Source organism: Pipistrellus kuhlii, unplaced genomic scaffold, assembly GCF_014108245.1.
Source record: "Pipistrellus kuhlii isolate mPipKuh1 unplaced genomic scaffold, mPipKuh1.p scaffold_m20_p_6, whole genome shotgun sequence".
Classification (NCBI taxonomy): Eukaryota; Metazoa; Chordata; class Mammalia; order Chiroptera; family Vespertilionidae; genus Pipistrellus; species Pipistrellus kuhlii.
Genome location: NW_023425562.1, coordinates 65456516 through 65484217, shown reverse-complemented (window position 1 = coordinate 65484217; position 27702 = coordinate 65456516). Strand labels below are relative to the sequence as shown.

The 27702-nt window shown below is 39.0% G+C and overlaps 2 protein-coding genes across 15 annotated transcripts in view; one reads left to right on the top strand and one right to left on the bottom strand.

Moving 5' to 3' along the window:
* The window catches only part of NDUFAF5 (NADH:ubiquinone oxidoreductase complex assembly factor 5), a 30879-nt gene extending 5840 nt beyond the window's left edge, over positions 1–25039 (bottom strand). For 3 of the 13 annotated variants that reach the window (XM_036418197.2, XM_036418196.2, XM_036418199.2), the window contains exons 1-8: positions 24800–25039; positions 24181–24221; positions 18924–18987; positions 15539–15586; positions 13839–13942; positions 11240–11279; positions 8079–8276; positions 539–599 (exon numbers count right to left, since the gene is read on the bottom strand). In XM_036418197.2, coding sequence (XP_036274090.1) covers positions 539–599; positions 8079–8276; positions 11240–11279; positions 13839–13942; positions 15539–15586; positions 18924–18987; positions 24181–24221; positions 24800–25039 — 796 coding nt within the window. Of the gene's footprint in view, positions 1–524; positions 600–8078; positions 8277–11239; positions 11280–13838; positions 13943–15538; positions 15587–18923; positions 18988–24180; positions 24222–24799 lie in introns of those variants that run through there. The other 10 variants (XM_036418198.2, XM_045574954.1, XM_036418202.2 and 7 more) reach the window with 10 other exon arrangements.
* A 36-nt stretch (positions 25040–25075) lies between these two features.
* ESF1 (ESF1 nucleolar pre-rRNA processing protein homolog) overlaps positions 25076–27702 on the top strand; it is a 64360-nt gene continuing 61733 nt past the window's right edge. For both annotated transcript variants that reach the window (XM_045574953.1, XM_036418194.2), the window contains exons 1-2: positions 25076–25220; positions 26851–27529. In XM_045574953.1, the coding sequence (XP_045430909.1) occupies positions 26893–27529 (637 nt within the window). In that variant the 5' untranslated portion in view covers positions 25076–25220; positions 26851–26892. The remainder of the gene's footprint in view (positions 25221–26850; positions 27530–27702) is intronic.

The window sequence follows — 27702 nt, the reverse complement described above, 5'->3', positions numbered from 1 at the left end:
ATCCCACCTGCTGACCATCTCCAGTGCTCCAGCGTTCTTGGTGTTTTAACCAAAATCACTCTCTGACCACCTGGGGATCACTTGTGCATGACTTCTCTACTTTTTTCCAATCCATTAGCTTGTTCTTCTTTTGTTTCAAAGTACTGTTCCTTCTAGTTTAGATTATTTCAATTACACTCTTGGAATTATTTTTAAATTTTTCAATTACAGTGAACATCCAATATATTATATTAGTTTCAGGTGTATAGCACAGTGATTAGACATTTATATAGTTTAAAAAGTGCCTGGCTGATAATTCTAGTACCTACCTGGCATCATACAGTTATTACAATATTAATCACTATATTTCCTAAGCTGTACTTTATACCCTATGACTATTTTGTAACTACCAATCAGTTCCTCTTAATCCCTTTACCTTTTGTATCCATTTGTCTTTATGTCATTCTCAACTAGCAAAGTCACAACCCAAACAAACTTAACTATCTGTTCTGTGCCTGGTGTTGTTGGAGAAATGTAAAAATGCTTTAAAGTGCCTTACCTTGTAAATCTTCCATCAATTCAAACATTCCAGGATAGTTAACTTGAATTTCGTCAGTGTCCTATTAAAAAAGAAAATATTCACTTGACATTTATCACACAAAAAAATCCAGATTCCAAAGGCCACAGAAATTACCCAAACCAATCTCTCATCGTAAGCAGGATTCTAAGTTACAACATTCTTCACAGATGTCATCTGGCTTATGCTTGATTTTTGATGATTTCAAATTGCAGAATGAATATTTGCCATTTTAAGAGAATACTTTCTAAAACTCGATCAACTAATTCTAGTTCTTTCTCTGGGAACAACACAGAATCAGTCCATTCTGTGCTCTGCAAACCATTACCCTCTTATTCACATCTAAAAATTCTGCCAGGAGAGTGTAGTGGAACAGGATTTCACCCCAAAATATGTTTCTTTGGATTATTTTAGGCTGATTCTTTTTTAAAATCAAAAGGCTTCAGAAAAGCTTTTAACCTTAACCACCTAAAAAGAAATAAAAAATGTATAGAGAGAATGCGATAAATACAGAGCAGGTCACAAGTGAAAAGAAGTTTCCTCCTCCTGACTTCTGATACTCTGTCCCTCTTCCCAAAGATAACCTTTGTTAACTGTCTTATACATTCTTTCAGAACAATTTTCCCCCATAGACCCAAATACAATTATATCACTTAAAACCTACATAAGCAACTATATATGTATATGTGTACATACATACATACTCTTTTGTTCTTTTTCTATATTGCATTCTTGTTTTTATAGAAAATAACATCTTGGAGATCTTCCCCTATAAACATATAGGATTCCTTTTTTAACAGCTGTGTACCATTTCATTAAATTTATTTAACCATTTCTCTATTAATGGACATTAAGATTGTTTTCAGTTTTTCTTTTTAATCCTCACCTGAGGGTATTTTTTTTATTAATGATTTTAGAGAGAGAAAGGAAGGAAGGGAGAGAGAAACATCATGTGAGAGAAAAAATAGACCAATTGCCTCCCACACGATCCCCAACTGGGGACTGAACCAGCAACCTAGGTAAGTGTTCTGACCAAGAATTAAATCTTTTGGTGTACAGGATGATGCTCCAACTAACTGAGCAACCAGGGTTTACTTTTAAAAAAAATTAAAGCTGAAACCGGTATGGCTCAATGGATAGAGTGTCGGCTTGGGGACTGAAAGGTCCCGGGTTCAATTCTGGTCAAGGGCATGTACCTTGGTTGCCGGCATATCCCCAGTAGGGGGTATTCAAGAGGCAGCTGATCGATGACTCTCTCTCATCGATGTTTCTAACTCTCTATCCCTCTCCCTTCCTCTCTGTACAAAATCAATAAAATATATATTTTTTTTAATTAAAAAAATGCGTAAATCAGTTTGTGTGTGAACTTTTTAACAAGACAGTCCTTGGGTAATTCATGTCTTCTACATATTTTTTTTACATTAAGAAACTATTTTTAAAAAGAGATCCTAAAATTAAAAACAAAATTTCTTCCAAGCTGATATGCAGCCATTAAGCAATATCCTTTGAAAACCATTCTTCAGTGAAATAAATCTAAAAGCACTGACTTCATTTCAATCAGAGGACCACAATAGCTTTGTCAAAGGTCTTACTGAAATAAAGATGGACCACCTGCATTTTCTCCTAATATACTAGTCTGGCATTTGGTCATAAAAGGAAATAAGCTTTATTTAGAATGCCAAATGACTCTGAAAATAATTCACTAAGAGGGTCATATAAATGTAAATATAACTATTTGGCTTTAATTTAACTTGATTTCACTTAAAAATAGGAAACTACAGCAGTATAAAAGCAATATATCTAATGCTGTATGCAACATAAACCCCTATAATTGATTAGATAAAAGCTTTTTTGGATGGGTTTTTAGAAAATGAATTAGAGTGCAATGTTAATACAGCACTTTAGAGACAGTGTATATGTCTCAAGGAACAAATTTATAAATTTATTATTAAATCAGCAATTCTCTAATTTTGGAAACTATAAATAAGATTCTACACCAATATTTTTGTATTATATTAATATTTAAGTTATTCAGTTCATGTTTGGAGAAGAGAAAACCAAGATGGTGGCATAGATAAACAACTGAACTTGCTGTCTCGCACAACTTCAAAACTACAACTAAAAGACAAAACGGACATCATCCAGAACCACAGGAAGGCTGGCTAAGTGGATTTTCTACAAGTAGAAGGGAAGAGAAAAACACACTGAGACTCACAGGAGCTGAGGAAATAAAGTGCAGAGGTACGGAGGCATGTGCACAGAGAGGGCTGGGCACTGAGTATGCAGCTGGCTTTTTCAATCCAGAGGGAGATACAAGCTCCCAACTGCTCTGAACTCCAGTTTCAGACGAAACTCTGGAGACCCAGACTCAACGGGTAGAAAATGGACTGTCTGGCAGTGGGCAGAACTTAAGGGTGGCCTTCTTTCAGAGGTGCTTGCAGTGATTACTAAGGGACACTGAGACCCAGGGGTCTCTTAATGCAAGGTTGACAAGAAGCCATTGCTGTTTGCTCCCCAGTGAGACTCCGCCCCATACAAGCTGTGTGCAGAGGCTTTTGCTTGGTCCTTTGAAATCTAAACTTACCTAACAAACCGCAGCTGAGTCAGAGAGACCCAGAATATACAAAAGAAGGCCCAAGGCAGCCACAGCAGCTTGCATTGCTTCACAGCTGGACCTCATCTGGGCACCTCCAAAACCCAAACAAAGAAGAGGAATATGCAGATATCTCCATAGCTCCTGCTGGGTGGCCTCAGGCAGAGGATAAATTAGCACCTCCTTGGAGATCCAAAAGCCAGTGCACCCAGGAATCAGACTGGTACCATCCAAATTACAACTCCTCAGATCCATAAGGGACAGACTCAGGGGGCAGACTCAGTGAGCACCAAAGCCCCACTGAAGCAAGTCTTGGCTCATAAGGGTGTCTCCAGCACAGAGTTCTCCCACTGTAGACACAGCTGATCCTCACAGCCAATTGGCCTGGAGGTTAATTCCTCCTAGTGATGCCAACAACAATCAAGGCTTAACTACAACAAGACTGTGCACACAGCCCACAGAGGGATGCACCAAAAGTTTCCACCTATAAACCCAAGAAAACCAAGCAGGGATTTTTGTTTTTTTACTGCTACATCCAAAGTACCTGAAATAGTGCCTGGCACACAGAAAGTACTCAATAAATGTTTGTCATAATATTGAATAAATAAAAAAAACACAATACTGTGATAGTCATTTCAGAATTGTTTCAAAAGAATCAACAACAAAAAACTGAAACAAACCTAAATGCTGTTCATTATGAAAATCTGTTAAAATAAAAGTGTAATATGCTAATTAGATCAGACGTCCTTCCGGATGAAACCAGGGCTGCAAGGGAAGCCAAGGTCCCGGGTGCCAGAGGGAGGCCAGCGCTGGCAGCTGGGGGAAGGATGGCCTACTCTTGCACGAATTTCGTGCATCAGGCCTCTAGTAGTTAAAAAAAACTTCGATATAGTCATATTAGAGAACAATACATAGAAGTTGGGGGAAATATATTCACATTGATTTGGGAAACAATTTAAAATATTCCATTAAGAATGAAAAATAAGTTTCAGAAATATATACATATATTTGCATACATGACTATATATAGTATGGTAGAGTATTTGTTATTTTTAAAAATCTGGAACATTACACACAAAACTGATGACAATAGCTACTTCTAGATCTCAAATGTGATTTGGATGCCCTTTTGATGCTTCAGGAAGTCAAACTATTTTCATAATAATACTAAAATGCTATCTGCCTTTTTCATCTTCCATTCTCTAAGAATACAATAGGATTTTTCAGAAGTTACCTGATGTGATATTGCAATTGATGTAAATGCAGAGCAGACATGAGACTCTAGCTTTTATTATGCCATCATTAAAGAAATATGCAAAACTGCAAAGCAATGACATTCTTTTCACTCAAAAAATTTTTTTTTTTTACTTCTGGAAAATACAGGTCTTTCTCATAAAAAAATAGATATTATCATATAATTGGTATATTATTGTTAGTTTTAAATGAATAATTACTAAAATTCAGTTTTAATTTCCAATAAGCTAATATTGATAGCTCTAACCCACATAAACAAAAACCCTTTAAGATCCTTAATAATTATAAGTGTAGGAAGCCACCCATTTTCTTCACTATCAGAAAAGTGTCAACAAAAAGCTTGGAACGCTGGTGAACCTTGAGCCCTGGCAAGGGCCAAGGCTATACACCAATTGTTTAGTCCAGACAATGGTGGCTCAAGCAATTACCTGGCCAAATAGTCCCAGAGTAAATCTTTCTAATATTTACTGACCTTTAAGATAGTCTGTCTGTTACCAGAATTGTCTGCCCGACTAAGGGCTGTATGAGTATCCAAAATTGAATAAAACGTTGGCAAGGCCTGGGCACCAGTGGAAGTCCTTCCCCTTGCATTGGGCTTCTCGCCTGGCCCCCAATATTTCCAAATTATTATTTTTTGTCTCATCTCTGTCATTTGTGCGCGGCCCTTCTCCAGATCCTGAACCCTGAACCATGCAGTATGTGGCTCACACAATAAGTGTGTAGAGGGATCATGAGACCAAATTTTTTGAGAAGTGTTGATCTCAGGAGAGAACTAAAATTTGGGGGACTAAGAGGAAAATGACAGACTTTCACTTTATCTGTAGAGTACAATGTTTACAACCAATATATTTGTACTTATATAATTAAAAATGCATTAAAATTATATAGTGATTCCTCAATGTACAATTAATTGCCTACATTGAGAGTGTTTGCTTTAATTATAAACCAGAACCCTCACATGAAGCAGTTTTTCATTTTTAGCTGCCCACCATGTCAGAATGCAGTTTCTATTGGCTCATGCCATTTAAGAGTTTACAAAAGACTGAACTGTGAAATCTTAAGGGTTGGTATTAGTTCCTAGCCTACTGCCTCTTCCTTCCCTGAAAGCCTCTTTCCACCATCAGAGACCCTGGTCTATGCCCCTCCTTTCTTTCAAAACAAGGACGGATATGACAATTCATTTTTGGTTGCCTGATTTTATGAAATATATTCACATTAAATCACCTTAAACAGATGGTTTTAAGACAGACTATCATCCTAATTATGTAATGAAGAGCTTTTCTTCAAGACCTATTTCATCTAATTAGGTTTAGAGATATTTCTAGGCCTTGAAGGGTTTGGAAAATGATGGAAAGTCTACTCAACCAATCTCTGAAGGCAGTAATGGCATTTTTCAGAATTACTCTGCTATTGAAAGGATTTGGAAGGGGGTAATCTTTTTCCTTACACATGAACCCCTGTTGGAAAGCCTTAGTCTGAAAAGTGCTAGGGGAAGATGAGGGGGAAAGAGGAAGGCAGAAGCTACTATTTATTGAGCCCCTACTGAAATACAGGCACTTCACACCCTTTATCTTATTTAATTCTAACAGCCATCTAAGGTGAGTAACATTCGCATTAAAAAAATAAAAAGAAAAAATAATGCTCAGAGAGGTAAAGTAAATTCCCTAAATGTCTTTAGCTAGTAAAGGGATAAGGTAAGGATCCAAAATGACACCTGTCAGACAACAATGTACCATGCTGATTCCATGTTTCTTCTGCCCTGATAGCCTGTGGGTCTGCTTTCCAGATCTCTTCAGCCCTAATGAAGTACATCCCCCATCCTACTTTTCCTAATCCTGATCTAACCCTAGGCCTTGTGCACATTATGTCATGGCTGCCTCATATGGCACTATTTCAACTAAGGATCTGGAAGTGGAGGTAGTGCTGTAAATTCCTGTACAACCTCTTTTCCTATCTGTATGGAAGCAAGCACAGGAGACTTGGTTGGAAGTCTGTAAAATGGAAATTCCGAAAAGGGAAGTTGGCAGAAGGCTGCCACCCCTAATTGTTCCTTGACCTTTCCAACGGACCCTTGCTGTTTACCAGAATCATTATGTTGAATTTTTAGGTGTCCTTGCATAAAGAACACTGCAGACATATATGTCCTCTAAGATTACTTATCCTATGGAGTGTATCTAAAAGATAAACTTTATCTCAAAAGTTTATCTGTGAAGCCAAAACCGGTTTGGCTCAGTGAATAGAGCATCGGCCTGAGGACTGAAGGGTCCGGGGTTCGATTCCCCATTAGGGCACATGCTACTGGTAGTGGGCTCGATCTCCAGTGTGGGGTAAGCAGGAGGCAGCCGATCAGAGAGAATAGATGCTTCTCTCTCTCTCCCTTCCTCTCTGAAATCAATAAAAATATATTTTTTTAAAAAAAGTTTATCTCTGAAAAGGCAGAGGCTGTCTGTCCTATAGCCAGGCAGTCCCTTAGCCCTGTCTTTCACAGCAATCCTGTGTCAGAGTAACCATTCATCCATCACTAGGGTCTGCTGGTCAGCCCCGGCACCTATCACTGGAATGCTTTAACGCTCACATTACACCAACCTCTGCATTTGAAGATTCTATAGAGCAGTACTATGTCTTAGAAAATAGTCTCCTTAATGAACCAAATAAACCGATGATCAAAAACAGACCCAGAGACATAGAAGCATCGAACAGATTGTCTAACTTCAGAGGGAAGGTGGGGAGAGGGGTAAGAAATTAACCAAAGGACTTGTATTCATGCATATAACATAACCTCAGAGGGAAGGCAGAAGTGGGTGGATGGGAAGAGATCAATCAATGAACTTGTATGCATCTAAAAACTCATAACCCGTGGACACAGATAATGGGGTGGTGAGGGCCAGGGGCAGGGGAGGGAGGCAGCAGGCTAGAAGAGGTTAATGGAGGAAAAAGGAGGACCTATATAATACTTGCAACAATAAAGGTGTTTTTTGTTTTTGTTTTTTAAAGAAAATAACCTCCTTATTAACTGAGGTACATAGTTTTTGAGCTACTATTCAGATAACAAATATTAAACATTTACATTCCTATCTTGTATCAATCAAGATGTGTTTATATACACTAAATTTAAAAAGAGAGAAAGAGAGCCTTGGCTGAGTGGCTCAGTTGACTGGAGGACCATCCTGTACACCAAAATACTGCATTCAATTCCCATTTAGGGCAGATTCCAAGGTTGCTAGTTCAATCCCTGGTCAGGACACATTCAGAAGGAAACCTATCAATGGCTTCTTTCTCTCCCCCTTCCTCTCTCTCTCTAAAATCAATTTTAAGACAAACAACCAACCAAACATATCCTTGGATGAGGATTAAGAAAACAAAAGAATAAGAGATCAAACATGCATATAAGTACAACCAATGAACACAAAACTCTGGGGAGGGAGGGTATGTATGGGAGGGAGAGGGCAATAGTAAGATATGTACATAGATAATAATTTAATTTTAAAAAAATAGCTAAGATAAACAAAAACAAAACAAAACAAAACAAAAAAAAACAAAAAAAAAAGAGAGTGATAGATTAAGTGCTAAAACCTTCCCATAATGCTGTTAATACCTACAGTTGTCTACCTTTAAAATGAGAAGCTGTTACTGAACGGTGTGATTATTGGGTTATTCGAGACTCCTGATAGTTACCACAGTCAGTGTATTAAAGCCAGCTCTCCCGAGCAGATGTCCTAGGTCATTGACAGCAGTGAAAGGAGAAATGTGTGGGGAAAATCCTCCTTCCCTTTCCGTTTCTGCTAACTGTAATGAACATCGAAGTTCATAGAGGGTGTCGCCTCCAAACATTGCGCCAATAAAAACTCCATCTGGTTTTAAAACATAATGAATCTGTAATAAATACAAGACAACAAAACTTTTCAAAATGTTATATATAAAAATGGTAAAAGAATAAATATATGGTGTCTAAATCAATATCTTGTGATTATATTTTTATTTTGTCAAATTAATGATCAGATAATTTAATAAATAACACCTAAGTCAACAACTATCAGAAAGGCATTATACTTAACATTGTTGTAAAGATAGACAATACATATATTAATAGTATTAGTATCTGTAAAATGTTATATGCTTTCAAATTTTTTACTAATAGAAAACTTATTTTTATATTCAGGCAAATAGCAAAAGAAAAAATATATATAGTCTAGAAGATTGCAAAAGTCACAATTCCCTCTGTGTCTGTGTCCTCTGAAATGCCATTCTGAGATGGAGTCTACTTCCCCCCTCCTTGAACTGGGCTGGCCTGCGACCTGCTTTGGGCAAAGCAAGGGCAAGTGACAGTGTGTAAGTATCAAACTGAGGTCTCAAATGGCCTTGCACACTTCTATCTCCTTTCTTGGAGCCTGTGTGGCTAGCATGTGGTGAACAAGCTAGCCTGGTGAAAGATGAGGGACATGAGGAGCAGAGGTAAGCCAGGCATCCCATTCTTGACCAGCAAGATCCAAAACAATCTAGTCACGGATCACAACCACATGGGTGAGCCACATCAGAAGCAGAAGAAGTTCCTAAGTCTAGCCCAAATTCCCAACCCACAAAAATCATAAGCTACATAAATTGTTTTAAATCACTAAGCTGCGGTGGCTTGATATGCAGAAAAAGCTAACTTATAAAGAAACCATTATGATTCTCAACATTAACCTGGAAACACATTAGCTTTCCTTCAGGAGAAGTAGCTAATTTTCTTTCTAGCTTGAGAACAAAAACACTTTAATTGGTAACTTAAGCAAAGTAGTGGTTAGAAGGAATTCCAGAATCACCAATGTTTACTCATGACCCTCTTAGACCTACAATCTGTAACTCGCTTTAACTGGCTATTCTCTACAATGAGGAACATCTGAAGTGAACCAGGACCCAAATCACAGCAGGCTCTTCTACTCAGAGTATCCATCTTGAATTTATATTAAAAATATTATTTAATTATATATTTTATATTACAAAATATTATAAAACATGAAGCATTTATAATACACTACTAGTAATAAGCAAACTGCAAAATCCTTGGTTTCTTCCCTTCTTCCCTTCCTTCTCCAGTCACCAGACTCTAACATAACAAGTATCTAACATTTAGTCCTCAGCTTCTGCAGCTTCTCTCTACCTCAGAGGGCTTATCAATTCCCATGGATTTCACAATGATTATTTTCCAAACCTTATGTTTAGCTTGTACATCTTCTTAGAACTCTAAATTCATCTTCAACTTACTATGCCATTTACATTTGTCTCCTGGCAAACTCATTCCCCTGCACATCCAACACATATTGGTTCTTAAGCCCTCCCTTTTACAATTGCCACATTTCTGTTAATTATCATCTTCTATTCCCTTTATCTGATCACTATAATTTTCCCCTTTACTTTTACTCATTATTCTCCCAAGTATCCAGACTCAGAACTTCAACTCCTCCCTCTTTTTGATCTTCAGATCTAACCAGCCACTAAACCAGTGTTTTTCAACCTTTTTTGGGCAAAGGCACACTTGTTTCATGAAAAAAATCACGAGGCACACCACCATTAGAAAATGTTAAAAAATTTAACTCTGTGCCTATATTGACTATATATTAATATAAAGTAATTCTCTTGAATAGGAATCAAATAAACACAAAGAAAGTATTTTATAATTACTTTATTATGAAATATTAAGTAAACAAAATAGTGAAAAATTATAAAATTCTTGTCTTGTCTGCACCTACGGCACACCAGGCAACATCTCGCGGCACACTAGTGTGCCGCGGAACAGCAGTTGAAAAACGCTGCACTAAACCATGGATTCTTCCTTTGCAGAGTCCTAAATAACTCTCTCTTTTTTTTCACTCCTATCATTCCCACCTAGGTTTAGTTTATCTCAGGAGGAACACTGAAACAATCTCACTTCAATTGAACCAACTTTTGGCAACAGCTTTCTAATCAACAGAAGGAAGACATCTTGCACAGTTATTTAACACATTGATTGAACAATGTGATTGTAATGGTATGTGCTTCACATATGGTAATTATTATCCTGCCATCCAGTTGTTTAATCATGTCACCTTACTCTTCAAAAGTCTCCAGTGACTCTGAACTGCCTAAAGAATAAACTGCAAATTCCTTATTGTCACCAAGTCCTCCCAAATCTGGTCCCAGTATACTTCATCTCCAAGCTAATCCTCCAAAGAGGCTTCCTCTTGGTCCTTTCATGCTCCTGGCTATTGTACCTCGCACCTATCCTGATTCTGCCTTTCTGGAATGTCTTCCCACTCCAAACCTAACCTATCCTCTGAGGCCCTGTTCAAGTAATCCCTTCCTCTTGAAGCTTTCTTGGCAGAACCAAGCAGAGTGATCTGCCTTTTACCTACCACTCAGCTATTCGCTGATAAATACGAGCCAACCAACATCTAGTGAGAACTCTCTAAGTAAAGGCATGAGGAAGAGACAAATATAAATAAATTAGTACTCACAAAAAAATTTATAGGCAATTAAGGAGAAAAAAAAATCAGAAAAGTCTTGTATTAATAATATCAATATTACCTTGTACAAGTTACCAGAGTCTTCATAAATATTTAAATATCTTCATACTAGATTTTTTGAATTGGCAGGGTTGGGGGGAAATCACCCAATGTACTTAATATGTCAAAGGGCACCAAGCATATCCAGCCCACAGAATGTGTAATAAATACTTAATTGATTTGCTTCAATTTCCAATTGTCAGATGTATAAATGGAAAACATCTATAAGTTTCCATGTGAAAACAAAAACATCTATAAGTTTCTAATAATAAATATAATAACATATGCTACTGGAATCAACATTAAATTTCTTACCTGTTCAAGTGCTCTAGGAAGGTCATTCACCCAGTGCAAACTAAAGAATGAAAACACGTTATTTTTTCTAGCTTAATTCATGTAATTAATTAGCATAAGAATCACTAATATAAGGACAAACCAAAAAAAGGACTTAATTTTAAGTTTAAAATTGCATATCAAAATTCACTGACTGATCTGATACAGGTTTTTAAAAATATGCTCAGGGAAAAACTTTCCTTCTGTCAGACTAGAAAATGTGATAGCGTTTCACTTTGTCGATATGATTTTATGTGCAATTATTCTTCGCTGAATAAAGTAAAAGTAAATTTTTCAAATAAGACATACAAATGATCAACAGGTATATGAAAATATGCTCAACATCACTAATCATTAGGGAAATGCATGTCATTTGAGTTATCAACACCTTATATCTATTAGCATAACTATTATGGGAAAAAAACACAAGAAACAACAAATGCTGGCAAAAATGTGGAGTGAAGGGAACCCTTGTACACTATTGGTGGGAATGTAAACTGGTACAGCCACCATGCAATAGGAGGCTCCTCAAAAAAAATTAAAAATTGAACTACCATAAAACTCAAAGAAATTCTAGGTATATATCTGAAGAAAATGAAAACACTTTTTATTTCAAAGAGATACCTGCACGTCCATGTTCAGTGCAGCATTATTCACAACAGTCAAGATGTGGAAACAATGTGTCTTGCAGAAAAAAGGTTAACCACACCTGTCTTAGACCAAGCTTCTGAAATGATTTCATTTCATGACAGATTCTGAATACTTTTCTAAGTTTGCTAAGAACACCTCAACAAACAGGGAAGAAGTTACAAACTCAATGAAGAAAACAGCAGAGGTGCCCAACCAGTGTGGCTCAGTTCTTGACTGTGGACCTATGAACTAGAAGGTCAGGGCACATGCCCATGTTGTGAGCTTAAACCCAGTAGGGAACATGCAGGAGGTGGTAGATTAATGATTCTCTCTCATCATTGATGTTTCTCTTTCTCTCTCTCTCCTTTCCTCTCTGAAAGTGATAAACATATATTTGAAATAAAAGGAAGGAAAGAAGGAAGGAAGAAAAGAAAGGAAGGAAAAAAGGAAGGAAGGAAGGAAGGAAGGAAGGAAGGAAGGAAGGAAGGAAGGAAGGAAGGAAGGAAGGAAGGAAAGAAGGAAAGGAAAGGAAACAGCAAAGGTGACCAACTCTCCCAGTTTGCCTGGGACTGAGGAGTGTTCAGGGACACAGGTTTTCTAGTGCTAACACTGGCAAAGTAATGAGCAAACTGATGACTGTCCACCCATTTGAAAAACAGCTATCAAAAGGGTTGTATTGAGCATGTTGAATCTTTGAAAGAAAATCTGACTAGAATATTTTCTTTTCTTTATTAGACACTAAGTTCTTTAAGGACAGGATCCCTGTCTGAATTCATTTTGGCATTCCCCTAAAGTAGGGGTGTCGAACTCAATCAGAGAAGGGGCCAAAATCTAAAATCCAGCCTAAATTGCGGGCCGAATGGTTTACTGAACAGTCATAAACTGTCATTGTGATGGAAACGCAGCGGAGTGCAGTGATGACAGCGCGGTGCGGGCCACATTGCAAGGCCTGGATGGGACGGATTTGGCCCGAGGGCCTTGTGTTTGACACATGTGCCCTAAAGCATCTAGCTCACTGCCTTGCATATTGTAATCTATTAGAGGCCCAGTGCACAAAATGCGTGCATGGGTAGGGTCTCTAGGCCTGGTCAGCGATCAGGGCCGATAGGGTCCTTCCAGCTGCCGGCCAGGACTGTCCTTCGTTCTCTGCCACCCCCTGGTGGTCAGCACGTGTGATAGCTAGCAATCAAACTCTTGGTCTCCTGGTTGAACTCCCGAGGGGACACTTTGCATATTAGCCTTCTATATATATATATTTCTCCCCCCCAATAAATATTTTATAATACATGTTTGTGTAATAAGTGTGGAAAGACATGGTAGAAAGAACAAAGGGGAAAAAGTAATCCTGAGGACTATATTTCTATGTAGACAAAGAATTAAAATAGAAGGAAACGCTAGCTTTTCCTTTTTTACCAAAATCTATATATATAAAAGCCTAAGTGACTGTCCGACTGTTTGATCAGTAACTATGACACACAATGATCACCAGGGGCAGATGCTCAATGCAGGAGCTGACAAACTGCAGTGACTTGGCAGCTGTGGTTCTCGAATGATGCACCTGGAACCAGAGAGGAGGGAACCCAATTGCAGGGTGAGTCATCCAAGAACCGGTTTCGGCACAGTCCCTTTGTGTGTCATAGCTACTGGTCAAACAGTCGGACAGTCACTTAGGGTTTTATATATATAGATTTTGGTAAATAAGAAAAAGCCAAGGGACTCCACCTATGCATGAATCCATGCACCAGGCCTCTAGTGAGTTTTTGAACATTGAGGTACTATATCATATTACCTCTATTAGGGAGCCATAATCCTTTACAAGAGAAATCATACAGTTTTTAACAAAGAAGACCAGGTTTCTGACTAAAAAAAAAAAAAAGCATTAAGAATTTATACTCCCTTATCTATTTTATTTATAACACCTATTTTTTAAAAGTACAAATAAATTACCAACCTTAAACTGCTAACCACCAGGTTAAATGTATTTTCTCTGAAAGGAAGGAATTCTTCATCAGCTAAAACAGTGACAGTAGGAATTTCCGTTTCTAAGGTATTTTTCTAATGGTTAAAAAATAGAAGTTAAAAAACACATTTATAAAATCTTAATTATTAACACAATCACTGTTTGTTAAACCTAAGTCATGTTATATTTCTTGGCAGTTTCTATCCCTTCTGGGGGGAAAAAAGGGAGCCACAAAGAAGGCACTCAAAAAATATTTCTTAAATTACATTTAAGACCAGGAAAAAAACTGGTAAGCTGGTTGGCAAAATATAAATAGGACACTTATCTCACACTGAAACAAATCTCAGAAAGCTAAAAGTTTAAGTAGAATAACTGAAGACACAGAAGTATTAGATGAGCCCTAGCCAGTTTGGCTCATGGATAGAGCATTGGCCTGTGGATTCAAAGGTCCCAGGTTCGATTCCAGTCAAAGGTATGCACCTTGGTTGCAGGCACATACCCAGTAGGGAGTGTGTAGGAGGCAGCTGATCGATGTTTCTCTCACCTCGATGTTTCTAACTCTCTATCCCTCTTTCTTCCTCTCTGTAGAAAATCAATAAAATATATATATTTTTTAAAAGAAGTACTAGATGAAAATATTGGTGAACATTTTTATACTCTTTGATGAAAATGCCTAAGTAAACATGACTTAAAAGGCAGAAACTATAAAGGAAAAGATTGATATACTTTATGATAAACTAATCAAAAAGTTCTAAAAAGCATAAATAATGTAAACAACACACTTGGGGAAATATTTATGACAATATAATTAAAGATTAATATCCCTAAAAAATAAGCTAGAATAAAAACAATTTAAAATAAAAACATGTCAAGGGTAAAGTAGATAAAGTATAGGTACAGACACATCACAAAATTATAAAATTCACAAATTAAAAAATACTAATAGTCAAATATCAGTAGCCAAAAGATATCAATGGTGATTTGGTCGCACCAGACATCAAAGAAATGCAAATAAAAATAACAAGATTCCACTTTCTGTCTATCAGATTGACAAAGACAAAACAACTGGACCAATGTTGCCAAAAAGAAGAAGAAAAGAGTACTTTTATTTAATATGGTTATTCAGTCTTCCTAAAGTCTATCTGGAATCCGTAAGTTCTATTACTAGGAATTTAATGCCAGGGAGAAAATAAATAAAACACACAAGGTTGTTTTTTTATGATTACGTTCATCACAGTGTTGGTTATTAAGAAACTAGAAATATAACTGTACTACAATATAAATTTAGCTAAATAAACCATGGAATATTCATATATTGGAATACTACATATCCAATTTAAAAGACAGTGTGTGTATGTCATTCACTGATATAAAAGAATGATAGTCTTTGAAAACATAGCATGTTAGCATAAGCGTTTGTATAAAACCATATATTAGGGACAGTTAAACATCCCCAATGTGGTGGAGACCAAATGTCACCAGAAGATGCCTCTGAGTGATGGAACTAGGGTGATTTTTTTTTTCCTTTTTGCCTTTATAGGTCCTGAATTATTTAGTTCTTTTTCGTGTTGTTATTTATAATCAGAAAAAAAAAATTATTTTCTTCTCAAAGAAAATAAAAATAAAGAAACAAAGAACTAAAAATCAAACCAAGAGACCAAATACCCAAAGTGTATTAAAAAGCTACTTACCAAAGCATTTTCTGCTATGTCCGCTTGAAAAAACTTTCCAACAGTTTCCTGCAATAAAATAATTAAAGCTGATCCAATGTTACAAAAACAAACAAAAATCCAGTAACAATAAAACAAATGTTGAAATTTCTAAAGGAGAATGTGATATTTACAGATTAATTTTCAGCTTTGTAAGGGTATTTTTCTGCATAAAAGCATTATGGTACAAATACCTTAATAACACATATTAAGTTACAAAGATCTATAATAATGAAAGTATAATACACTAATGAGACCGAACAGCCGAACAACCTTCCAGACATCATTCTGGATGAAGCCGCAGCTTTGGGGGTCAAGGCAGAGATGGTTAGGGGCAATCAGGCAGGCAGGCAGGCAAAGTGGTTAGGGATGATCAGGCAGGCAGGTGAGCGGTTAGGAGCCAGCAGTGCCCGATTGCAAGAGGAATGTCTGAATGCCAGTTTAGGCCCGATCAGTAGCTATGATGTTGGACATCCTCCAAGGCAGGTGTCCTCAAACTTTTTAAAGTGGGGGCCAGATCACGGTCCCTCAGAGAGCTGGAGGGCCGGACTATATGAACTACTATAACACCTCGGCTGCGCTCACTGCCCAAAAAACCTGGCGGGCCGGATCAGACTCCTCTGCAGGCCGCATGTGGCCCGCGGGCCGTAGTTTGAAGACGCCTGCTCCAAGTGGTCCCAGATTGCAAGAGGGTGCAGGCTGGGCTAAGGGACATCCTACCTCCCCCCAAAAGAATTTCATGCACCGGGCCTCTAGTTTAAATATAAGCATCCAACCTTATTATACGTAATATTTAACTATATTTAATTAAATAAAGAACACAGGTGTAAATAATCAACATCTTTAATTTACTCCACTGGGTTAGGCATATGTATTGACTTTTCCAAAGCACAGTATGCCATGAGCTAGTCTCCACTCTTGTGCCACCAAAGGCTTGCATTGGTTTTCCAGCCTTTTATTATAGTTGTTCATTCAGAGCTTACACAGAGTAAAGAAAGATTTAAACACAGATAGTGAGGGGGAAGGAGGAAGATAATAAGTGGCTTTCTTTTCCCTGTTTCACTTATCCTCCCTTCCTTCAAAGAGAAAAGGACACCATATTTCTTTCCAATTACACCTTCATGTTCTCTTATCTCTAGAATCTAGCTCCCACCATGCCTATCTCTACCTTCTTGAAACACCAGATGCCTCCCAATCTTGAAAATTCTCCTTTAACCACCTTCAAGTTGTCTGTAATCCACAATCCCACTTCTTACTAATGTCTTTCTCCTCAATTTCCACTTTCACTGCTCTATGAAGACTATTTCTCTAACAACCTAAGCACCAACTACAGTCTGTCTGCTCTCAGACCAACTTCACTTTACCTGTTAATGGCTCCTAGAAACATCACTGCTTTCTACTCGTTCCCCTCCTCTGCTAGATATGTCAATCCTTTCCACTTCACCCACATCCACTTCTTAAAGAACTTCCCTAAAAGAAAGGAAGAAAGAAAAAGGAAAGAAAGAAAGAAAGAAAGAAAGAAAGAAAGAAAGAAAGAAAGAAAGAAAGAAAGAAAGAAAGAAAGAAAGAAAAGAACGAACGAACTTCCCTTTCCACAACTTGGAAAAGTCAGCCTACAGTTACCTGGCCACCTGAGGACAACTGGTATGCAGGCAAATGCTTAACTCTAAGCTCTCCAAAAAGGGGCCCCTAAGTTGTAGTGTCTGTCAATTTCCATGGTGTAACTACTCCAACAGAGGATTTCATTCTACCAACATGATGGAGCTAAATGTGGAATTGGGAAGAGAGGTGACACAAAAGGCTCCAGTACACTAATGCCAGAAGTGAAATAGGCCAACCAGAATATCTACCCCTGTCTTTCACTCAAAAATGTAAATTAAGAGACTTGGAGTCAGGGTAGCAGTCCCCAGAGTTGGAGCAGCATGTAGACTTGGGGTGGAAGCAGTAGAGTGCTGGTAAATATTTAATAACTGGCTGTCAATAATGTCAGTAATTCTATCAATAATGTCAAAAATAATGTAATAATGTCAATCTTCTAAGTACATACATTCACTTCCATGGTGCAAGTACTCCCACAATGGCTGATTTCAAACTATCAATACGATGTCACTGGACACGGAGCCGGGAAGAGATGCTAATAATCAGCTCTCATAAGCAAGTGTGAGCTAATGCCAACACACCATTGGGTGCAGGTTACTCATATCGGCCGCATGCACTGATGAACACCAGGGATAGAAGAGGTCAAAGTGGGGGAATGGGAGGCATATGTAATAGTTTCAACAATCAAGATTTTTAAACAATATTTTTAAAAGAGGAATCAATGAATAAGTCTTTTAACCTGAGCAACTAGAAGAATTGATTTGACAGGCCCACCATATCTAATCAGTCATCAAGTTTTGTGGATTCTACTAGGTCTCTTTAATATTATACATCCCTTCCTTCAGATCTTACAGCCTCCATACAGGTGGCAAGTCTTGTCTGCACTTCCTTTAACACAGCCCTCTAACTGGTCTATTTCTTATCATCTTCCTTCTTCAATCCTTCTTGCATACCATCCTAAAATTAATCTTCCTTCAACATCACTACATCACACCACAGTATTCGACCTCTGAGCCTTTCCTCCAGCCATGTCTTTACTTCCAATGCCTATGAAACACCAGTTCAGTTTCTTTTAAATCCCAGGTCAGATTCTGTACCTTTTTAGAGGTCTTTGACTACATGAACCCTTACTGGTTTTTTTCTTTCCCTTAACTCCTGTTGCAGTGTAATAATTGTACCATTTCTGTGGCATTTACTACTATCAACAACAGTGGAGCCTCACACCTATCTTTACCTGTTTCCTGACCCAAGTGTATGTTTTTTTCTACTGTAAGTAGATTTTACATAAAAATCCCACCTTAATCTGTATCCATCAGTGGCTTACACATAGGTATTAAACTAATAAACAAAGACTTATGGTTGAATTAGAAAATGCAAAATAAACTGGTATAAATATTAATAAAGGATACTTATCACACTAAAATTAATATTTTCCTAGCTAAAATATTAGCTTAATCACATTCTTTAAATAAATGTCAATTGGATTTTACTGTGAATTATTAAAAACATTTGCACAAAGTAGAAATAAAGAGCAACATATCTTATATACATTTAAAAAGCTATAGTTAGGAACACTGTATAAAATACATTCAAAGTAAAGAAAGGCAATTTTAAGGAAAAACACTTAAGAAGGGACACACACAACCATTAGTTCAACCACTTAAAAAAATTAGTAATTCTGATATAATCCAAATGTAATAGATTAAGGAATTCTTTCCTTAAAATCAGCAAATTTTATTTCTCAAAGTAAATTAAATAATAAATATACCTTATTCAAATTTTGTGCTATGTAACCTCTTCCACAACCGACATCCAAAGCAAGGGGAAAATCTCTAAAAAATAGACACAGAAGTTATGTTTTGTCTATAATAATACAATTCATAAAATAATTATTAAGATCTAACTTTGCTTATAATTCACTAAGAAATAATTTGTAAGTGAGTGCAACTTTCAAAAAGTTTTATCATCTCTCTTTTTTGCCTTGCAAGCTGTAAGTACCAAAAAACATACCAGACAGAGAAAGTCTATCTGGTCCAGCCATTCATAGGATCTCAGAGTCAACTGGCTTTCCATATGGTTGCTCCATGACATGGATTCAAATAACAAATTTAGTGAGTGTACTTTAATTTGATAATATATGCAGAGAAATAATAAAAATAAGCGTATATAGATTAACATGAGCCCAGCTGGTGTGGCTCAGGGGTTGAGCATCGACCTATGAACCAGGACAGGAAGTCACAGTTCGATTCCCAAGTTGCGAGTTCGATCCCCAATATGGGCTGCACAGCAGGCCACTGATCAATGAGTCTGTCTTAACTAGAGGCCCAGTGCATGAAATTTGTGGACTCAGGGGGGCGGGGATCCCTCAGCCCAACCTGTACCCTCTGAGTTTACGAACCCTTGTGGGACGTCTAACTGACAGCTTAGGCCCACTGCTCCCCACGGGGTATGAGCCCAGCTTCTGCCTGAGAGGTACTCCCCTGTGGGAATGCACTGACCACCAGAGGGCAACTCCTGCATTGAGTGTCTGCCTCCTGGTGGTCAATGAGCATCATTGTGATCAGTCGTTATGCCTCACGCTGAAACTGGCTCTCCAACATTTCCCAAGGCGTCCTGGATTGCAAGAGGGTGAAGGCCAGGCCAAGGGACCCCACTGGTGCACAATAGGGACCAGGGAGGGACACAGAAGTTTGGCCAGGTGGGGAGGGACCCCAGGAGAGTTCCAAGGCATGTCCAGCCTGTCTCACTCAGTCCCAATTGGCCAGACCCCAGCAGCAAGCTAACCTACTGGTCAGAGCAACTGCCCTCAGGTGGTCAGTGGACATCATAGAGACTGGTCAACTGGTTGACTGTCTGCCCCCTGGTGGTCACTGCATTTCATAGGGAGTAGTTGAGCAGCCTTAGTATATCATTAGCACATTATGTTTTGATTGGTTGAACAGCTGACCGGTCTACTGGACACTTAGCATATTAGGCTTTTATTATATAGGATGTTTCTATCTCTCTCTCCCTTTCCCTTTCTCTCTGAAATCAATAAAAATATATATTTAAAAAAATATTCCACATACCTTTTAGGAACATACTAATTATTTCTACTTCTGATGACTTAGACATCACCATATGAAATAGCATGAAATATCATGTTAAACTAAAAACAAAAACACCAACTAAATAATAGCTCACTTTTATTGCAGTCTTACCAGGTTCAGAAGTATGCTAAGTGTTCAGAGTTCAGTAAGTTAACCCAAGGTCATCCAACTAAAAAGCAGCAGTCAAAACTTGAATTCAGTCAGTTTGAACCCTTACCCAGAACCATTATCCCTTGTACTACGCTGTCTTCTCTAAATTTACCATGCCATACTAAATCAGGGCACATCTAATTGTAGAACATAGGCTTATGAAAAATTGTTTCAAGAAAACTTAAAATTTTTCTCACTAATAACATTTTTCCTATTGGGACCAAAAGAGTCCCGTTTCAAGTTCTGTTGAGTCATATGTCAAAAATATAGAACACCAGTACACAACTGGAGAACCACTGGTGAAAGAGAACCATATTTTGATTAGGAACACAGGTAGTGTGACACTGTGAAGTACACAAGCTTTGAAACCAGAAAGAAACGAGTTAGAATTCTGGGCCTGCAATTTACTGGCTCTGTGACCAGAAACAAATTATTTGATATTGTTGTATTTCAATTTATCCAAACATAAAATGAAAAAGTTATTATCTCCCTCAGAGTTGGTGTAAAATTTTTAGTAAATAGTACATGTGAAATATTTAGGCCAGCAGAAGTTAGTTATGAGTTATAATTAAAATAGTATTAAGTGAGCCTCAAATAATGCAAATAAGACCTTTGCTAGTAATAATCGGTGGGGTTCGAGGACACAGACAATAGTGGTGTGAAGGCCTGGAGAGAGGAAGAGAGTGCAGAGGACAGAAGTCAATGGGGTGGGGGGTGGGGGGTGAAAGGAGGGTATCTGTAATACTTTCAACATTAAAGATAAATTTTAAAAAATAATAATCAGTGGGTGAGTTTTTAAAAATCACTACAAGATTATTGCTGACAATATAAACTACTCTTTCTAATACCAGAACATTAGTATAAAATCATTTAAATTGGTATTTTAAACTAGTGTCCTGGTGCACGGATTCGTACACATTGAAATGAAATTAATTAGATAAAATATTTTACTATCGCTATTTGCATCTTGCTAATGAAAACAAAACAGGATTCTATAGAGTCTCCTATCTACCTACTCCAGGACTTTTGTGAGGAACAAGTAAGATGAGGCATGGGAAAATGCTTCACAAACATTTGGTTAAACTGTAAAATGTTTGCACCTGGCTATAAAGCAAGTCAGGTTCCTGGGAAGAAGAAACTCCAAGGAAGCTAGTCACTAGGAAGATGAAGTCGGGCGTTGCTACATGATGTCATTGCCTGGCACCCACAGCCACTGTTTCTAGGCTGGACTGGGCTGTGGGCCGCATTTTGTACCATGGGGTCTTGGTGGCATTGACTGTGATTTGGTGGGGTGTTGTTTCAGGGTGGTGGGGGGCCTGTGTCCCACTGAGGAAAGCCAAGTGTTGGTTTGTCGGTGCCAGGTAAGCGGTACTGTTTATTTTTAAATTAGAGGCCCAGTGCACAAAGTTTGTGCATGGGTAGGGTCCCTAGTAGCTGCCGGCTGGGGCCTCACTTCCCCAGCTGCCGGCTGCCAGCCAGGGCCTTCCTTCTTTTGTTCTGCACCACCCCCTGGTAGTCAGCACACATCTAATTCCCAATTGGTCAAACTCCAGCCAATAGGTACAATTTGCATATTAGCCTTTTAGTATATAGGATGGCCAATGCATGTCATGGCAGCTCCTGCATTGAGTGTCCGCCACCTGGTGCACATCATAGCTACTGGTCGGACAGACAGATACCTAGCCTGTCACACACACACACACACACACACACACACACACACACATATATATATATATATGTATATATATATATATATACACACACACACACACTAGAGGACCAGTGCATGAAAATTCATGCACTGGAGGGGGGTCCCTCAGCCCAGCCTGTCCCCTCTCACAGTCCAGGAGCCCTCAGGGGTGGGAGGCGACCCAGTGATCAGGGGAAGGCAACGCCCCATCACACCCCACTGTGCAATGGTGGAATCCCTTGGCCTGGCCTGTGCCCTCTCACAATCTGAGACCCCTCAGGGGATGTCAAAGAGATGGTTTCAGCCTGATCTTCAGGCCAGGCCAAGGGACCCCACTGGTGCACAAATTCATAAACCGGGCCTCTAGTGTAGTTATAAATTCAGATCTGTAAAGTCTTTACTATGCGTAACATAGAGCAATATCCAGCAAGATTTTAATAATTACTTAAAGAAAATGTTCTTTTCTTAAATCTGTCTCTATATAATTATCATAGAACAGTTACTGTCGTTAAGAATACTTAAGATAAAATGGCCAAAGTCTCTTCTATTCTAATTGGTTAACAAATCTAGGTAGATTCTCCTTTGTTTAGATCAATGGTTGGCAAACTCATTAGTCAACAGAGCCAAATATCAACAGTACAACAATTAAAATTTATTTTGAGAGCCAAATTTTTTAAACTTAAACTTCTTCTAATGTCACTTCTTCAAAATAGACTCGCCCAGGCCGTGGTATTTTGTGGAAGAGCCACATTCAAGGGGCCAAAGAGCCCAATGTGGCTCATGAGCCACAGTTTGCCGACCATGGGCTTAGATGATAACAGATTTTGTTGCTATTTTTAGTTAAACTTTTAAAGCTAGGTTTAGTAAATATTAAAAATTCACATGCAGCAGAAACCGGTTTGGCTCAGTGGATAGGGCGTCGGTCTGTGGACTCAAGGGTCCCAGGTTCAATTCCGGTCAAGGGCATGTACATTGGCTGTGGGCACATCCCCGATGGGGGGTGTGCAGGAGGCGGCTGGTCGATGTCACTCTCCCATCGATGTTTCTAGCTCTCTATCCCTCTCCCTTCCTCTCTGTAAAAAATCAATAAAATATATTAAAAAAAAATTCACATGCAGTCAATTCTTTAAAAAATAAAAATAAAAATAAAAATAAAATATATTACACTTCAGAGAGAGGAAAGGAGAGAGATAGAAACATCTATACTAATAAAAGGGTAATATGCTAATTAGACCAGGTAGACCGAATATCTTCCAGAGGTCTGAGTTCCTTCTGGACAAAGCCACAATGGCAGGGCCAAGGCAGAGGCGGTTAGGGCTATCAGGCTGGCAGGGGAGCAAGCAGTTAGGGGTGATCAGACTGGCAGGAGAGCAAGCAGTTAGGCGTGAGATCAGGCCAGCTTGGGTGAGCAAGCAGTTAGGGGATGATCAGGCTGGCAGGGAAGGGCAGTGGAAGAGATCAGGCAGGCAGGCAGGTGAGCAGTTAAGAGCCAGCAGTCCCAGACGGTGAGAGAGTAATGTCCAACTGCCATAGGGATCAGGCTTAAACCAGCCATCAGACATCCCCGGAGGGATCCCAGATTGGAGAGGGTGCAAGCCGGGCTGAGGGACACACCCCCTCACCCCCGGCTGCCATGCACTGGGACTCTAGTCAATAATAAAAATCATTGATCAGAAATCTCCTGCACCTCCTACTGGAGATTGAGCCTGCAACCCAGGTATGTGCCCTGATTGGGAATCCAACCATGATCTCCTGGTTCATAGGTCGAGGCTCAAACACTGAGCCATGCCAGCTGGCTGCAGTCAATTCTTTATCTCCATTTTTTGAAGCTATTTTTCCATTACTGGCTTTTGGCTAAATCAAGTGGATCAGTCATTCAGGATCAGAGAGAAGCTAAATCTTTTGTTTCTTATTCATCCTTTCTTTAAGCAACAATGAAGCCAAGAAGAGACTTAGAGAGAGAGTGAAATGACTAATCCTAGTTATAAATTCGTCCAGATTCTGTCATTCCAGATATCAAACCCTCATCATTTAATCTCTCAAGTCTCCAGTCAAAGTTGATTGTATTTTGCTATGTATACATCATCACCTACCTGGCTATGTCATGTACACGGTCCGCAATCCGACTTCCAACCTGAAGGATAGAAGAGACAATGATGTATACAAGCTAAGATCATTGATTAGCTGCCTCCTGCATGCCCCCTACTGGGAACCGAACAAGCAACCAGGGCATGTGCCCTTGACCGAAATCGAATCTGGGATCCTTCTAACCGCAAGCCAACGCTCTATCCATTGAGCCAAACGAGCTAAGCTCAGGGTACTTCATCAGATCGTCTGCCATGTCGATGGCCTTCCCTGACCATGGAATCACTGTACCACTTCACTTCATTATCTCACCTTACTTCTTAGCTGACATCAGTGTTTTGTTCACTGTCTGTCTCGCCTCTCACAAGAATGAAATCCACTGAGGACAGCGGTCTACTTTGCCCTGGACATATCTATAATTCAAGCAATATGAATGAATGAATGAATGAATGAATGAATGAATACAAATATCTGAGCCCAGCCCTTCCGTGATTAGAATAGAGCCCCAGAAAGGCAGGGCGCTTGCTGCTCAAGGTCACGCGGCAAGAAGGGGTCGGTCGGGACCCGGCCAGAGCTCCGGCCCTAAGCCAAGGCTCGGCGCTGCCAACCCCCGCCCGGCGGACTCACCTCCTCCTTCAGGTACTCAAACTTCAGGGGCTCGGGCTGCCGGGCCGCCCAGTTCTTCTGTTTCCTCTTCAAATCGCGATCGAAGATATTTAGGGCTCTAGGCGAGGCGCTGCTCGGGGGAGAGACGCCAGAGGCGACCTTCCGGACACCGAGGTTCCTCCCCGGGATCCTCGCCACCGGAGGTCGCCGCCACCGGAGCCAAAACCGGGTCAGTGGCAGCATCTCCCTGCATGGAGCCATTTGCTGGCGCGCCCGCCGCGCGCATGCGCCGCCGCCGCTTAGGAAACTACTCCGGAGCTCTTCGCGAGGGAAAGCGGAGGTAGTTTGGCCCACGTCGCCTGCCATTCCGGAGGGGGGGGGGCGTCACGCAGAGGATTGTGGGTGCGGTTCCCACGTGAGGCTCTGGGAAGACTTCTAGGAGGTGAGTCTGGTAGGGTTTTTACCTGGATTCTAGTCTGTGGCAGGAATCGGGAGGGATGCTCCCTTCTTCCTTGCTTTCCAGCCTCATTTTTCAGACTTCCTTGATGCTTCTCGGGTCCTGTCGGGGGACCTCAGTCTAGTAGCAGCGTCCTGAGGTTTGGGAGCTGGGAAGGAGACCCTGGTTTCTGGCCACCCTGGTGTTCACCGTGTTGGAGGGTGGGTATCAGGGGAAGGTGGACCACAGAGATGAGGGTCCGTCGGAGGTGAGGTCAGGCCGCCTTTCCCTCTCTGAATACCGGAGGTTTGCCCAATGCTTTCCTTCTAAGTGTACATATACATTACCTCTGGTAGCTGGATGAGATGGTACCTACGCTGTAAGGCTGTTCAAAGGGATAAATGCTTTAATACATCTAAAATTCGTAGACTACTACCTGGCACGCTGTTATTAATGCTTCTTTTAAATGTGCACGAGGGTTATTGAAACCTATGACTTTTCTTGGCCTATAAATGTTGTTTTAAACTTTTCGGGTAAAAATACAGCTTTATCATCAAGGCTTGCTTTTTTTTTTTTTTTTAAACAAAGCACCATATCCTGTTTGATTAGTTGCTTTTTGCTCTTAATAACCAATGCCTTTTGACTCTTTACAGAATTTCACATCTAGAGATACGAAACCATTAGTGACTATTTTTAAGAAACACTTGTAATTTCATACACACGTATTCTAATGTGTTAGGGGGCGGAACGGAACCAGCCCGTTTGGACCTTGGTCACTTCTAAGATAAGAAGTTATAGAAAGAGCCGAAACCGGTTTGGCTCAGTGGATAGAGTGTCAGCCTGGGGACTGAAGGGTCCCAAGTTCAATTCCGGTCAAGGTCATGTACCTTGGTTGCAGGCACATCTCCAGTTGTACCTGAAGAAGATAATAGAGGGGGTGTGCAAGAGGCAGCTGATCGATGATTCTCTCTCATCGATGTTTCTAACTCTCTATCCCTCTCCTTTCCTCTCTGTAAAATACCAATAAAAATGTATTTTTTTTTTAAAAAAAAGAAGTCATAGAAAGACATGATATTTATTAACTAGACTGAGACTGCCTGGTTTTGAAGGATGGTCAGATCTAAACAGGGAGCTTTGTGAACTGAACCTGACTTGATTTTGGTCTGTTTTGTTAAGAGACTAGCCTTGTAGAACTAACTAAAGGCTGTTTGACATAACATGAGGTAAGAACTGACAGAGTAGGTGGGACCAGTATGTGAAAAAAAAAAAAAATGAGATCAATTAAAGCTTGGGAATCTTAATTACATTAGCTTTTAACTTGTAATGCATACAGTTATACAAACAGAAATATAGAAATTCTAAGGGAGTTAAGTTGGTTAGCAAGCATTTGCCTCAGAATTCTGCTTGCTTTTGCCTTAAATTTATTTTTTTAAGTACTCTGTAATTGAAACAGGATATTCTGATAGTTTTTGGTTTTCTGCATGTGACTCAGAATAAGTTTCTAAATGAAATTAGACTTTTTACTTTTATTTGCATTTAACTTAGACTGTCTTGTGAATTAATATTTTTTCCTGAAACATCTCATTTAATTATATTACTAAGCCTTTGTTATTGTAACATTTGTTTTATTTTTCAGTGTTTGGTTTCTTCAAGCATTTGTCCAGTCAGACATTTAAAAATGTCATCCAAACAAGAGATAATGAGTGACCAGCGGTTTAAGCGGGTTACAAAGGACCCAAGATTTTGGGAAATGCCAGAGAAGGATCGAAAAGTCAAAATCGATAAGAGATTTCGAGCAATGTTTCATGACAAAAAATTCAAGTTGAATTATGCGGTGGATAAAAGAGGACGCCCCATCACCCACAGCACTACCGAGGACTTGAAACGTTTTTACGATCTTTCAGATTCTGATTCAGATCTCTCAGATGAAGATAACAAAGCATTAAACCAAAAGAAAATAAAGAAGAAAAAACCCCAGAAAAATGAAATTGAATCAACAAATCTAGTTGAGAAAAAGAAAGAAACTAAGAAAATTACCCAAAAAGATTCTGGAAATAAAAATGATTTGGATAACTCTGACAAAATTCAGAAAATGAAAAACTCATGCAAACATAAGAAGGTAGATTCAAAAATAAGTCCCAAGAAAGATAGGGAAGAACTTATACTAAAAAGTACAAAAGTGGAAAAAAGTAATGTTCAACATAATACAGACTTGTGTCCCAAAGGAAGACTACGGACAGTAGACTCGGGCACTTCTGAAATTGTGAAATCTCCCAAAATCAAGTATTCTAAGACAAGAAGAGAAATGCAGTCAGGTTTGTTGGAATAAATTAATGATTCTTTGGTATTACATTATTTACATTTATTCTAATCTTTTTTAAATGTAAGCATATTCAGTAAGTATTTTTACAGTATAATGGGGTTTATCAAGTGCTTATTTAAAAGTATAAAATTATGAAAGAAGAAAAAATCTTATCATTAATATTTG